The sequence below is a fragment of the Cnephaeus nilssonii genome (assembly GCF_951640355.1).
Source record: "Cnephaeus nilssonii genome assembly, chromosome: 11".
Taxonomy (NCBI): domain Eukaryota; kingdom Metazoa; phylum Chordata; class Mammalia; order Chiroptera; family Vespertilionidae; genus Cnephaeus; species Cnephaeus nilssonii.
In genome coordinates, this window is record NC_137082.1 from 30,290,499 (window position 1) to 30,306,281 (window position 15,783).

General features: G+C 40.8%; 1 protein-coding gene across 2 annotated transcripts in view; it reads left to right on the plus strand.

The window, feature by feature from the left end:
- The first annotated feature begins 629 nt into the window (after positions 1-629).
- DNAAF9 (dynein axonemal assembly factor 9) overlaps positions 630-15,783 on the plus strand; it is a 130,825-nt gene continuing 115,671 nt past the window's right edge. For both annotated transcript variants that reach the window (XM_079784898.1, XM_079784899.1), the window contains exon 1: positions 630-1,677. In XM_079784898.1, coding sequence (XP_079641024.1) covers positions 1,595-1,677 — 83 coding nt within the window. In that variant the 5' untranslated portion in view covers positions 630-1,594. The remainder of the gene's footprint in view (positions 1,678-15,783) is intronic.

Sequence of the window (15,783 nt, forward strand, 5' to 3'; positions counted from 1 at the left end):
ATTTCATGCACCAGGCCTCTAGTCTGATTATAAGAAGGGGAAAAAAAGATTAATTTCTCGTTGGTCAGCAAAAGAAAGCTGTACTTGTAAGGCACAGTCTCCCTAAACAAAACCAGAACTGATCTTATGGGTTTGGGGAAGCCTAGCGTTCAGGAATTGGCGGGTTCAGAATCGGGAGAATCCAGCAATGAACAGACTTGACGCTCTGTTAGTGTGGTCACTGTTGTAAGGTCACTGTGAGGACCTGCTAACTTTCAGAAGCTTGGTCCCTGGAGTGAGGCACTTGCTGATTGGCTGGTGTGTGGAAGCGTGGAGCTGTCGATGATTGGCTAACTTTCAGAAGCTTGGGGCCCGTAATTGATTTACTAACTTGCAGAAGCTTAGTTACCTGGCTGACATTCAGAAGCAGAGCCACTGTAGTGGGGCTGTTATTGATTGGTTGATTCTCAGTGTCTGTATACTGATGTGAAGTTATCTCTAAATATCTTGTTCTTGAACTTGAGCCAAAAGTTTTTTCCTTCCATGAATAAGAAAAATAAGTACTTCTAATTTCTAGTCCCTTCTTTTGGTCCTCCTTCAGTTAAACCTGCTGGAGACACCACAGGGATTGTCCAGATCTTTCACTTGCGGAGGTAGGAATTTCAGCTGGAATTCCATTTAAGTGATTTAAGCGCCAATTACCTTGGTGGAAAAACATTTCTAATATTTTTGTAACTGACTGCAAAAATATTAATATAGGATATTTAAGGTATCCTGACAAAGTCAACACATGACGCAGGACAAAATCATTTCGTCCTGCAGATACAGGACTCCTGGCCACAGTGTCAATGAGGTATTTCCCCTGTTTTACACACAAAAAGACCGAGACTCGGTGGGATTAGGTTTCTTGATTATGGCTCTGCAGTCGGAAAGGCGTCAAGCCAAGATCTGCACAGAAAAAGATCGGGATCCTTTGTGACCTTATCCGCCTCTAACGCCCATACCCAGCGCAGAGCTGGGCCCCCTACTAACCTGAGGTCGGCTAGGTGTTCGAAGGGAGGGTGTGCAATTGGTCAGCAGCGGGAATCGAGCAGGCCAGGAAGGAGGCGCCCAGCTCCCGGTGCTGTCCAGGGATCCCGCTGCTGCAGAGGAAAGCTTTGAGGGAAGCCGAAGCCCGCTCAACGGGGCGGGGCGGGGCGCAGCGAGGCTCCACCCCCGGGCGCGCCCGTGTGCGTGGCTGCAGGCGCCGCAGAGTCCCACTCTACAGTGCGGAGCCTGAAGACGCGGCAGCGTGGTAGCCCTCGCCGCGAGTACAGGCGACCGCAGCGACCCGCACGGACGGCTCGCAGTTTAAGGAGGGCGCGGCACTGCGCCCTAGCGCCGGTCCTGCGCCCTTACGCCCACGCCGCGCCCCGCCAGTCGCCACGCCCCCAACGCAGCTCCCAGCCAGCGTCCGACTCCGCCCCCGCCCCCGACGTGCCCCCGCGTGCCGCGCCCCCCGCCCACCCGGCACGCCCCGCCGCCCCGCCCGGCTGCAGAGGGCCTGGAGCCGCCCGGCGGGCCTGTACGACCCTCGCAGCGGCAGGGTTGTCCTCCGCTGCCGCCGCCTGCCGCCATGGACGTGTACCCCCCGCACCGGCTGGGGTTGCCCCGCGCGTGGTCTCCCGGGGGCCTCGGCCGCGGGTCGCCCTCCGTCAGGTACGCGGGACCGAGGCTGCAGAGGGCGGCCCGGCAGGGGATTGCGGGTGGTTGGGGTCCGACGGCGCCTCAAAGCTCGGGGTGTGGCCGGGCATGGCTTCCACACGCGGATGGTTTTTCCTTAAACGGCTCTCGGAGGAACGTTTCCCCAGGAACCGTGTCCTGTGTGGAGCCTCCCACAACGGCTGCCTTGTGAAGGACCCCCAGCGTGGACATCTTACCCTATAGAACGTTTCCCCCAGCAGGATTTTTCTGTGGAGAATCCCCATAGTGCCTTCTCTAGGGATGGGTCACTTGCCTGCCCCATAGATTATTGCCCTCAGAAACCGCTAGAGAGACACCCCCCCCCCCCCCCAACACACACACACACAATAACTCCCCTGTATAGAAACCCCAAATGGGTTTCCCTAGAAACGGCTTAATGTATAATGCCCCCCAATCGGAAGTCTCCTCTAGTGCTTTTCCCCTTGACATAGGCTTCCTTAAATACAGAGGACCTCCCTCCCCACCCACTACAGGCACACAAACACTGACAGCGTCGTCCCTAGGGCGCATCTCCTCACCTCCCCCTGCCCCAGCCTCTTCGCGACGCCCCCTCACTCCACAATGGGGAGCTCAGGTTGGGGGGGAGTTGGAGGTCATCAGGGGCGCAGGAGGGGAAACTAACTGGATGGATAGGAAAAAGAGGCTCAGGAACCCCGATAGCGGTGGGCCCCAGGCCCCTGAGCCTAGAGACCGAACCCGGGAGTGCCTCGCTTTGGGGAGGAGGGTGATATGAGGGAGGGTCCCGCACCCTTTGGAGAAAGGAAAATCTGTTCTCGGTTTCTGCTCCGTGTGCCTTTGGGCTCCTTGTGACCTTGATAGTCTGGGCATTGTTTGTGATGGAGCTGGCCTGGGACCGCCTGCGGAATGCGAAGGTTGGAATGATGGAGGGGTTGTGGCGGAGACCATGGAGAGGGAGGGAGGGAGGGAGGGTGAGAGAAAGAAATGGGCTTTGGCGCACTGCAAAACTGCCATTAAACCAGAAGAGGGTTTTTTTTTTTGTTTGTTTGTTTTTTTTTTTTTGTTTTTTTTTGGTTTGCTTTTTCTCTGTTTTAGCCACTTAGCAAAGCAAATATGGTATTGTTCCCTTGAAAGGAGATTTTGAACGTCGATGTTAGAACTGCTTTTTGTATATCCTTGTTATGGTGATTACGGCATCGTATTTTTAACGGTTTGCTCACCGATCTGTTTTGTGTGGTGTTTTTTTTTTTAATAAACCAAATTAATGGAGAGCAAGAACTAAATCTTAGAATCATGTTCCTCTCTTACTTCCTGGCATTCCTTCCCTGCAACTAATGCGTGTTTGTTGAATGAATAAGTGGGGAGGGGAGGCTAGATTCCCATGGTTGCATTTGCAAGTCCTTGTTTGCTTTTAATTTGGCAGGTGAGATTTGTTTGAACTTCTACTCTGCCCTTCAATGGAATTCCTTGTGGACTTGACAGTTCCAAGTGTTTAGCTGCTTTATGATAACCATCTCCAGTCCACCCTAAGGTCCTAACATTTCTGGCAGACAGTTTCACTGTTAGAAAGTATTTGAATTTTACACAGAGTGAAACGGCACTTTAGAACTTGGAACAGCCATCTGTTAAAGCCAGGCTCTCTGTAGACTTGGGGTTCGTCCCATCATCTTAAGCGTAGGAATCTTTGAGTTTTTGAGCCTTTCAGGGGGAAAAAAGAGCTTCCCAGTGAAATCCATCTCTAAAATAATGCTGTCTTCCCTGTTTCTAAAAACATGGCAGTGTGCAGCTATTTTTAAAGTAGTGTTTTTATGCTAAAAAGATAAATGTTGGTTAACTTTACTAATCAAACTCGGAATCTTCTACTGAGTAGTTTGAGTGAAACTTGTTGGTCTCCGGACAAGGAGTAGTGCAGGGAACCCCAAGACCTGGCTGTTTTATACCTTTGATAAAAGAAATTTGGTGAAGGTTCCCCTCCTTTCTCCACCTCTGCATAACTGAACATGGTTTTCTTACCCATTCAACCCTTTCCCTGACTTTTGACATTGAACGTTTCTAGCACATTTGGGCTCAGCACTTTCCTGTCACCTATACCTATCTTCTTTACTTAACTCTGACTCCTGAGTGATGACAGGGGCAGGCCTAACTGGTGAAGTTACATTCCTAAAGACCCATAGTTAGTATTTTGCAAGTGTGTGGTTTAGTGGTGGTGTTTATTTTCGCAGATAAGGAATAGAAATCAGGTGTTAAAATCTTTTGCTTAGAACTAGAAGCTTTTTTTAAAGGATGTGGTAGTCATTAGTGCTGTCCATGTGGACATGAGGTAACTATTGTTCTTGCTTGCCCCCTTGAAGTTGGGTTTGGGTATGGCCTTGTGAGTTCCTTTAGGTCAGTGGTCGGCAAACCGCGGCTCGCGAGCCACATGCAGCTCTTTGGCCCCTTGAGTGTGGCTCTTCCACAAAATACCACGGCCTGGGCGAGTCTATTTTGAAGAAGTGGCATTAGAAGAAGTTTAAGTTTAAAAAATTTGGCTCTCAAAAGAAATTTCAATCGTTGTACTGTTGATATTTGGCTCTGTTGACTAATGAGTTTGCCGACCACTGCTTTAGGTCAGTGAAATGTGCACAGGAATGATGCTATACCTTCTGGTGTGTAATTTACCATGGTCTTACCTTTGGTGATTGTTGGTACTTTAGGTGGTGGCTAGTCCATCAGCCTGGGACCCAGAGCAAGCTTTCAGGAGACTGATGTTTGAAATGTAGAGTGAGGAAGAAGCTTTTGGGGTTGTTACTAAGTACCTATCTTGACTTATACTAAGGAACCAGTATAAAATATGCTTTCCTGCTTCAAAATCTTTTTCTGCAGAGGGATCTGATCCTGCTCAAGATTTGTTTCATTTCACTGCTGCTTTATACAAATAATCCAACATACACTGTGCTGGGTCTAGTTCTGGATTCAAGCAAATAAGGCAGGCCCCTACCCTTAAAGATCTCCTTTGTAAGTGGAAAGAGGCAAAACAATGAAAATTGTAATACAGGGTGGAGATAAATGAGTACTGAGGAAGAAATAGGGCTGAAGGAACAATAGTGTAAGAGGGCACAGTTGATTTGGGGCTCGATGTTGGAAGAATGAGTTGCCATTTATTAATTTGGGAATACTGGAATAAGAGCAGGTTTGTGGAGAAAATAGAGTTCAATTTTGGCCTTGTTCATTTTAAGTTTCCTAATTAATATCCAAGTGGTGATATTGGGCAGGCAGTTGGATATATAAGTCTGGCATTTAAGAGAGAGATTGGGACTGGAGATACCACCCATATGCTGATGACTCCCAAATTTTTATTTTAAATCTGTGAGACTAGGCCCTGGCCAGGTAGCTCAGTTGGTTAGAATGTCATCCCAATACATCAAAGCTGCTGGTTCAATCTCTGGTCAGGGAACATACAAGAAGCAATCAATGAATGCATAAATAAGTGGAACAACAATTGATGTTTCTCTTTCCCTTCCTCTTTCTCTCTAAAAAAAAAAATAATAATTATAAAAAAAAAAAAGCTCTGAGACTAGATAGAGATGCAGAGAGTAAATGTAGATAGAGAAGAGGACCAACATCCAAGCCCTGGGCTATCCCGTGTAGAAAAGACAAGTGTAGCAGGATCTTCCAACTTGTGAGGGAAAATGATTTTCTGGAGATAGGAGAAGATTCTGGGACAGTGGAAAGCCAAGTGATAAATACTGATGAGGACTAAGAATAGACTGTTAGATTTGGAAATGTGGAGGTCAGTGGTGACTTGGACAAGAACAGTTTTTATGCAGTGAGTTCAAGAGAAAATAGGAGAGAAATGGATGACAGTCAGTATAGATAGTAATAGTGATTTTGTTTCAAGGATTGTTGTAAGGGAAAGCAGAGTAATAGGGCTATGGCTGGACGGGCATGAGTGTTGGAGTCCTTTTTGTTTTTAGGTGGGCAAACATTTTAATTTATAGCATGCTTGTAAGTTGATGGGAATGATGGAGTACAGAGAGGCAAACTGATGATTAAAGAGAGAAGGGACAATTGCAGAAGTGAGGTCCTTGAATAGGTGAGAGAGAATGAGATCTAGGACATACATGGATATGTTGACCTCAGGCTAAAGTAGTGTATGAACAGTTCATCTGTGGCAATTATATGGACACAAGTGCTGGTGCAGTGGTAGCTTGGTAGTGGAAGAAAGTGGAAGTTCTCTTCTGATTACTTCTGTGTTTTTAGCTAAATAAGAAGGAAGTCTGTTAGCTAAAAATGAAAAGGGGGCGTGTTGAATGTTTGAGGAGAAAGAAGGTATAGCATTCATCCAGCAGAGTGGAGAAAAATTAGTTGAATAAGGAAATATTGCCTTATTAGGATTGCCACGCAACACCAAAAATGTACACACTTGGTGTTTGTTGTCATAATTTAAGGTGATACCCAGTTAGTATGGGTATATGCTTTTCCTTCATCTGTATTGAGCTTCTTGGATGTGGAGACAGTGGGAGGGAGTAGCTGAGGTAGGATAGAGAACATCATTAGAAGACAGGAGTAAAGGAACAGAGATAAAGGTAGTGCAAGGAGCATCTGTGCATATTGAGAATATCATGAATTAAGGAGGAAGTAGTAATAGCAAAAGAGACCATGATCCAGAATCTAAAATCTTCAGGGAATGTGGAGGACAGAATAACCCAGAGGTTTGTAGATTCTGTAACAAGGAGGAATAATGGGTGGTTATTGTTTGATGGCATGAAGAAATCATGCAAAATGAAATAAAATTTCTCAAAGCTGAAGGACATAAGTTTCCAAATTCAAAGGACTCTCCAAGAATTCAGTACAATTAATTTAAAAATAGCCATGCCAAGGCACATCATCATGAAAATTTTTGAGCACTATAAAGACAAAAGAATATCTGCAAATCACATAGATAGATAGGGTCAGGAATTGTAGGGTTGGAAACTAGAAGATAATGGAAAAAGCAGTGCCTTCTGAAGGAAAATAGATTCCCACCCAGAATTCTGGATCTAGCCAAACTCTCAGGCAGGTGTGAGGGAAGGATACAGACATTTCACACATACAAGCTCTCAAAGTTTGACCTTCCATACAACCTTTATTGAGAAGCCATTGGATATGTGCCCTATCTAGCAAAACAATCTGATTAAGGGGTTCTTGTGCAGGGGCTTCTTTATTCCATGTACAAGTTGGATTTCTTCCTTGTTAAGGGACTCATAAGCAAGGACCATCTTTGTTACCACTGGGAATTATCAAAGGGATGGGACTTTTATTTATTTATTTTTTAATATATTTTTATTGATTTCAGAGAGGAAGGGAGAGAGAGATACAAACATCATTGATGCGAGAGAATCATTGATTGGCTGCCTCCTGCACACCCCCTATGGGGGATCGTGCCCACAACCCAGGCATGTGCCCTTGACCAGAATCGAACCTGGGACCCTTCAGTCTGCAGGCCGACGCTTTATCCACCAAGCCAAACCAGCTAAGGCAGGGATGGAACTTTAAAAAAAATATGGTGTTTTTTGTTTTCTTTTGTTTTTAAGAGAGAAAGGAAAGGAGAGGGAGAGAGAGAAAGAGAAACATCGATGTGAGAAAGAAACATCGATTGATTGCCTCCCACATACACCCCAACTGGGGACCAAATCCACTACCTGGGCATATGTCTAACCAGGAGGCGAGCTGGTGACCCTTCCATGCACACATGGGACAATGCTCAACCAAACTGAGCCACACTGGCCAGGGCTGGGATGGGACTGTTTTTTATTGCCATTTCCCACAGTGCTTGCCCTAGTGCTTAGATCAGTGTCTGGCATACAGTCAGCACTCACTAAATATGAACTGCTATTGTTAGCAATTATGCAACACTGCTTGCAGTAATTATTTATTGAATGAATAGAGAATAATTGCAGGTGAAGCTGTGGGCTATGTTAAATTTCATGGATATTCAAAAAATGAAGAACCACAGTTGTGAGCTAGATGGTGAGAAGGTGGTTCACGATAGTGATGTTCTATATAAGTAAAGCCTCACAGAGGCAGATTATCTCTTCAGATGATGTTTATTGGCCAGTTACCAATGCCCATGGTTCTCTTGGGTTTACAGATCTATAGAAGTAATCATTGTTGATGTAATACAGATGGTCCCTGCCTTAAGAAAACTCAAAATGCAAAGCAAGACTACGATCTTGTATGTCTGAAAATGTGAAATTTCACCGCCAGTATACTTGCTTGGATGCTGGCCACCTTTTGGTGTACAGAACAGTGCTTCAACCAACTGAACTACACCGGCCAGGATCAGATTTAGCACAATTTTAGTAGTCAAAGAAGTGGAGGAAAGTAATTGTGGATGCTTTCTGAGTGAAGACTTGAGAAACTGACTTTACAAAGAACAGATTGTTTGAGGAAATGCTCAGAGAACGCTGAAGAAAGGAAGAAAATGGAAAATAAGATGCTATACTAGAATATAGTGAACAGCATTGCAGATAGCATTTTCCAGTTGTGATCGGTAGTATTTTCTGAAGCTCTTGAATTTAGTTTCTAGAATGGCTTGTGTACCCCAATTCATGAAATATGTGTAGGCATGAATTGCAAATGGGCACGAGTTTTAACTATTTTAGGTGAGGTGGCCTATCAGTTAGGAACTACGTTTTGCAGCTGGTAAAAGACACTGAAAAATATTGACTTAACTTTGGGGTGTATTATTTCTTGTAAAAGATGTCTAGAGGAGGGCCAGCTAGTCCTAGTAGAAAGTCATTAGGGAACCAGGCCTCTTCTGTGTATATATTTTGCTATTCTGAGCACGTGGGTTCCATATTCTCCATAGCTTCTCAGTCAGAAAATGGCTGTAGGATCTCCAGCTGTGATATCATGTCTGACAGGCAAGAAGGGGAAAGAGAAAGAACAGCTTCCTGTTGAGTCAGTTCCTTCCCTGCCAAGAGCTCCCTCAGAAACTTCCACCTAATATGGCTTCTGCGTGTCTTGTTGGTCAGCTCTAGAACAAGTGAGAATTTAGCAAGTTGTTTGGAAAATGTAATGGACTAAGGATGACTTTCAAAATAGGAACAACAACTATAAAATACATAGGAATCAACATATTAAGGAATGTATAAGACCTCTATAAATGAAAATATAAAACTTGATAGAAGGGTATAAAACAGAGAGGAGTGAATGGAAAGACACATCATGTCCCTGATGGGGAGCTCAGTACTGTCCACACTCAATATGATCACAACACAAAATATCAATGGGAGTTTTTATGCATCTTAACAAGCTGATTTTAAACTTCGTCTTAAAGAGAAAGTGCTCAATAAAAGCCATGGGATCTTTGAAACAATGATAAGAGAATGTACCTTGGCAGATACTAAAAATAATCCATAAACTAGAAAGTTCAAGAGATGACATTTAAAGCTCCGATTATTTTTTAAGTGTACTGTTTCTGTGAGTATAGGTAAATGGATCAAATAAAGATAAAAAAGATCCAACTATATATGGCAGTTTAACATATGCTAAAAGTGGCATTCCACATCAGAGGATTAAAAGGGTCATCAATATATGGTCTTGGAATAATTATATTTTGAAGGGGAAATATAGTCAGATTCCTGCTTCAAAAAGGTTAAAAGCAAATTCCAGAGGAGCAAAGAGCTAAATTTTTAAAAGATACATACACATGTAATTAATGAAATATTGGTATTTTATTATTATACTTTTATAATACTAGTACTAAGTGAGGAAGACACAAAAGAAAGACATAAAACCCCTAAGCTTAAAAATAAAATTAAAACATTTAATTATATAAGACTTTTAAACTTCTGCCTGAAAAGGATACCATACAAAGTTGAGAAGCTTGAAGAAAATATTTGCAACATATGGCCAAAAAACAACTCTTAAAATATGATCGAATATATAAATTATTCAGGGGAAAAAGACCAAATGACCAAATAAAAATGGGCAAAGAACATGAATATGCATTCATAGAAAAATATAGATGATCAATAAACATTTGACAACCTACCTAGTGATTAGGGAGAATATAACTTAATTAACAATAGTTGAAGAGTGACAACATGGTTTGGAAAATTGTGGGGAAACAGGTATTTTGAGAAATTGCAGGTGAGTGGGGGTTTTTGTGTTTTTTGTTTGTTTGTTTTTTGATCCATTGGCTGACTATATTGACACGATACTGTTGGTTACATGTTGAAAAAAACATACAATACAAAATACAAAAAAAGTTGGTTCCATTCCTGCCCACTCCTCCTCTTATCCATCCACCCCCAAATACTCATCATCATGATTTGGTCTCAGGAATCTAGGTGAGTGTTTTAAGAAAACCATTTGGTAAGATCTATCAAAATTTAAAATGCAGATACCTCTTAACCGGGCAGTGTTACTTTTAAGTCTCTACCTTCCAGAAACTTTTGTACTTGTGACAAAGATGAATGTATTAAGGTTGCCCATTTTAAGAAGAATTGTTTGCTTTGCAAAATAGTACAATTCCTGAATGCTCAATCCTAGTGACTGGGTAAATAAAAACAAAAGAATACAGTGCAATCCTTTTAAAAATGAGGTTGGCTTCTATGTACTAACTTGGAAAGATCTTAAGGTATAATGGTAAGTGAAAAGAGCATGTTTCAGAACAGCTGCATATCATGATTATGCTTTTATGTAAAACACCCCCCCCAAAAAAACTGACCTGACTAAATATTTTACGGTGAGAGAGTCACACCAAATTGTTCACAGTGGTTTTCCATGATAAAATAAATCAGATTGGTATGAGAATTCACTTTGTAAAATATTCAAAACACAGAGCATAGGAGAATATATTCGTTTTTATTGAGTTTTGAAAATCAAAGGTTAGCATAAATTACAGAGGAAAAACAAGCAAAAATAAAATTTTCAAGTTTTTTCTTCATTTCTAGGGAACCAGGATAATGAAATACAAACAAATAAGAAAATAAACATTGCTGTGTATACAGTAACTGTTATAAAAGCAATGAGCAGTGAATTAACTGTTACATATAAATCAGAAGATGGGAAGAACAGAGACAATTGTTTAGAATTTTAAAATATTATATCTGTGACTAATTTTATTGTCAGGAAATCAGTGAGGTGAGATATATCAGAAAGGAAAGGTTCAGAGTCAGGGTACCTAGTCACTCAGGTTCTCGTGCTGTTAATCTTTATTCAACCTTGTGACCTTGAGCAAACTGCTTCTGTTTAAGCTTTGGTTTCTTCATCTTGTCGCCTGTCTACATTCTTAGTCTGAATCCAAGGAAAGTTAGAGATAAAGTATAGTATACAAGCAGCATATTTAACATAAACTGCATTATTGGGTCTGCTCAGTCTACAGGTATTCTAAAGGAGGTATGGGTGACCAGAAGCTGTCTTCCCAGGATATGCCAGCTTTGCTCAGGTAGACCTGGGAGCTAGAGGGCAGTACTGTTGCTGAGTGGGCTTGGTGTATGTGTGAAAATATATAATTAAAAAGGTATGGATGAATACACAAATTCATAATGGTAACTTCTGGGGGTGAGGAACAATGAAGACTTTAGTTTTATATGTAATTTTTTTCATCAAAAAGTATAACAAATTAATATTTTATATGCATAATTTTAAACGGCACTACTGTAGATTAAAGCAAATGTGCTAAAATATTAAGTCTGGGTGCTGGGAATATGGATGTGGTTTTCTTCCTATTACTCACCAGGTCTTTTTTTTTAATAGGCAAATATTTCAGTAAGTAACAAGTTTAATGGTTCAGTAACAAATAGACTATGTCTGGTTAAAAATTAAATTTGGGGAGCAAGAAAATGTACAAACGAAAAGGAGACCTGAATTTAGCTTTACCCATTTGACAAGAAAGTAAGAGATACCAATGCTTCTACTTTATTTGGCCAGGATACTTGTAGAAAAGAAACCCTTTGTTTTTGTGTTCAGGATTGTCTTGGCTTTCCACAGCAGTAGTGGGGGAGCTGTTTGTTTCCTGGTCACATGAACTACTTATGCTTTTGTCACTGGCTTCTTGTAAGTTTGAAAACCAAAGAGTTCTTGGTAACCTTGGTAGCCTACTGTCCACATGGGTAGGGAAATGGGCCAAAGGACAAACTTGATGAAATATTTCTAGTGTAGAGAATGATTGCAAGGTCAATCTTATATAAAACATGAAAAAGTGAGGAGAGACAGGCAACCATTTCCCAGGGAAAGAAGTTTTCTTTAATCTTGATAGTCTTGCAGTTTCTGTTATGCTACTTCTAAAACCCTTAGTTACTCCACATGTTCCCCTTATCTCCAGCCACAGATTTGTATTATAAAAATGTTCAAACAGCACAGAAAAGGTAAAAGAATAATAAAAGGAATGCTTGTTATACCTACCACTTAGATTCAACCATTTTTTAACATTTTGCTATATGTGCATTATTTTTATTTTCTCCCCCCCCCCCCCACCCCTTTTTCAGGTAAGTTGCAGACATCACTTCACTCCTAAGTAATCCCTCATGCAGCTGCTAAGAAAAAGCACATTCTACTATTTCACCATAATATCATCTCACCCAAGAAAGTTAACAGTAGGGGGGAGGGGGGAGAGATCAACCAAAGGTCTTGTGTGCATGCATATGAGCCTAACCAATGCTTAAGTTCAACAGAGGGTTGGGGCATCCATGGGGAGGGGTGTGGGATGGGAATGGGGGGATGAGGACAAATATGTGACACCTTAATCAATAAAGAAATTTAAAAAAAAAGAAAGTTAACAGTAATTGCTTACTATCATCAAATACCTAGTCCACCTTCAAGTTTTCCCAGATGTCTCATGGATGTTTCACTTTTTAAAAAAAATAATATCACATTTGTCCTGGCTGGTGTGGCTCAGTTGGTAGGCATCATCCTGTGCACCAAAAAGTTGCTGGTTCTGTTCCTAGTCAGGGCATATGCCTGGGTTGTGGGATCAATCCCTGGTAGGGGGCAAGTAGGAGGCAGCCGATAGATGTTTAACTCTCACATAAATGTTTCTTCTTCTTCGTCTTCTTCTTCTTCTTCTTCTTCTTCTTTCTTCTTTCTTCTTTCTTCTTTCTTCTTTCTTCTTCTCTCTAATTTTTTTCTCTATTGATTAAGGTATTACATATGTGTCCTTATCCCCCCCCATTGCACTCCCCCACTCATACCCTCACCCCCCTAGTGTCTGTGTCCATTGGTTAGGCTTATATGCATGCATACAAGTCCTTTGGTTAATCTCTCCCCTTTACCCCCATCCTCCCCTATCTTCCCTCTGAGGTTTGACAGTCTGATCGATGCTTCTCTGTCTCTGGATCAATATTTCTCTCTTACTCTCACTCTCCTTTCCTCTCTCAAAAAATCAGTAAAAAATATTTTTTAAAAATCATATTACAGCCCGCCTAGTGTTGCTCAGTGGTTGAGCATTGACCTATGAACCAGAAGGTTATGGTTTGATTCTAGTCAAGGCACATGCCAGGCTTGTGGACTCAATCCCCAGTAGGGGGCGTGCAGGAGGCAGCCGGTCAATGATTTCTCATCGTTGATGTTTCTCTTTCTCCCACTCCCTTCCTCTCTCTGAAATCAATAAAAACATATTTTTTTAAAAACATATTACATTTCATACGTGGCATTGTATTATTATTCTTTAATCTCTTGTATATTAGAAGAGTTTTCCCTCTTTGTTATTTTTGTTTTGCATGAGATTGACTTTTTATAACTTAAAAAATGTTTTAATGTGATAAAATAAACAAAATTTGCCATTTTAACTACTTTTTAAGTGTACAGTTTAGTGGCATTAAGTATATTCACATTGTGCAGTAATCACCACTATCCATCTACCACAAAACTGAAACTCTGTACCTATTAAAGAATAACTCCTCATTTTGCTCCCCCAGCTCCTGGCAACCACCATTCTACTTTCTGTCATTATGAATTTGACTATTCTAAGAACCTCATTAAGTGGAATCATACAATATTCGTCCTTTTGTGACTGGCATATTTCACTTACTATAATGTCCTCAAGGTTCATTCATGTTTTAGCATGTTCCAGAATTTCTGTCCTTTTTAAGATTTAATAATCTATTGTACATATACCCCATAGTTTATTATTTTTCTGTGGATAGACACTTGCCTTGCTTCTATCCTTTGATTGTTGTGAATAATGCTGCTATGAACATGGATGTACAAACATCCATGAGTCCTTGCTTTTAATTCTTTTGGCTATATGCCCAGGGTGGAATTGTTGCATCATATGATAATTCTATTTTTTATTTTTTGAGGAACCTCCATACTCTTTTCCACAGGGGCTGCACTGTTTTACATTCCTACCAGTGGTGCACAAAGTTTCCAATTTCTCTCCATCCTTTCTAATATTGGTTATTTTCTGAGGTTGTTTTATGCTTGTTTGTTTGTTTATTGTGTGTGTGTGTGTGTGTGTGTGCTTATAGTAGCCATCTTACTTTGTGTGGGAGTAGTATCTCTTTGAGGTTTTGATTTTCATTTCCATAATGATTAGTGCTATTGAGCATATTTTCATATGCTTAGTGGCCATTTGTATATCTTTGGAGAAATGTCTATTCAATTTTGAATAGGTTTTTTGTTTTTCTTGAGTTTTAGGACTTCTTCATATATTCTGAATATTAGCCACTTATTAAGTAAATGATTTTGCAAATATTTTCTCCCATTCTTTGGGTTGCCTTTTCATTCTGTTGTGTCCTTTGGTGAACATAAATTTTTAATTTTGGTGAAATCTGATTTATATATTTTTCTTTTGTTGTCTGTGCTTTCAGTGACATAGCCAGAAATAATTGCCAAATCCAATGTCATGAAGCTTTTCATATGTTTTCTTATAAAAGTTTTATGGTTTTAGGTTTACATTTAGGTCTTTACTCTTTTTTAAAATGTTTTTTTATTGATTTTAGAGAAAGGGAGAGAGAAAAAACCAATGTGAGAGAGAAACATCCATCAGCTGCCTCCTGCACATCCCCTACTGGGTATCGAGCCCACAACCCAGGTGTGTACCCTGATCCTGAACCAGCGACCTTTTGCTCTGACACCATTTATTGAATAGGTCAATGTTCATCCAACTGGTCAGGACTCTTTATTCTATTTTAAATTAAATTTTGTATATATGGTATAAGGTAAGGCTTCAAACTGATTCTTTTGCATGTGGATATACAGTTTTCTCAAAACAATTTTTTGAAAAAACTGTACTTTTTCAATGAATGGTCTTGGTACCCTTGTCAAAAATTGCCAGTACCACACTGCCTTTTTTAAAAAAATCCTTACCTAAGGACATGTTTACTGATTTTAGAGAGAAGTGCGACACTCCAACCCACTACGCCATACCGGCCAGTGCTGCTTTGATTACTGTAGCTTTGTAGTAACTTTTGAAATCAGGAAGTGTGTCCTCCATCTTTGTCCTTTTTCAATATTGTTTTGGCTAGTCTGGGTTCCTTGAGAGTTCATATGAATTTTAGGATGGATTGTTTTATTTCTGCCAAAACGTCCTTGGGATTTTTATAGAGATTGCTATAGATTTCTTTGTATAGTATTGGCAGTTTATCAATATTAAGCCTTCCTATTTATGAACACATATGTATTTCCATTATTACTATCTTTCTTAATTTTAATTTCTTTCAGAAATATATTAATGATCCAATTTCTCTGAATTGTCACCAGAATTTTGGTATTGTCATTTTTATTTTAGCTTTTCTAATAGGGGTGTAGTAATATCTCATTCTGATTTTAATTTGCATTTCCCTAATGGTTAATGATGGTGAACATGTTTTCATGTGCCATCTCTGTGTCCTCTTTGAAGAAATGTTCCTTCATGCTTATTTTCCGTTTTCTAATTGTATTGTATATTTTTTACTGTTGAATTTTGAGAGTTCTTAATTTATGTATTCTACTGTCAGATATGTGATTTGCAAATATGTTCTCCCAATCTTAGCTTGTCTTTTATGATTTCACAGAGGAATGGGTGAGGGAGAGAGAGATAGAAACATCAATGAAGAGAGAGAAACACCGATCGCCTGCCTTCTGCACACCCCAAACTGAGCCCGTAACCCGGGCATGTGCTCCTGACCGTAATCGAACCTGAGACCCTTCCAT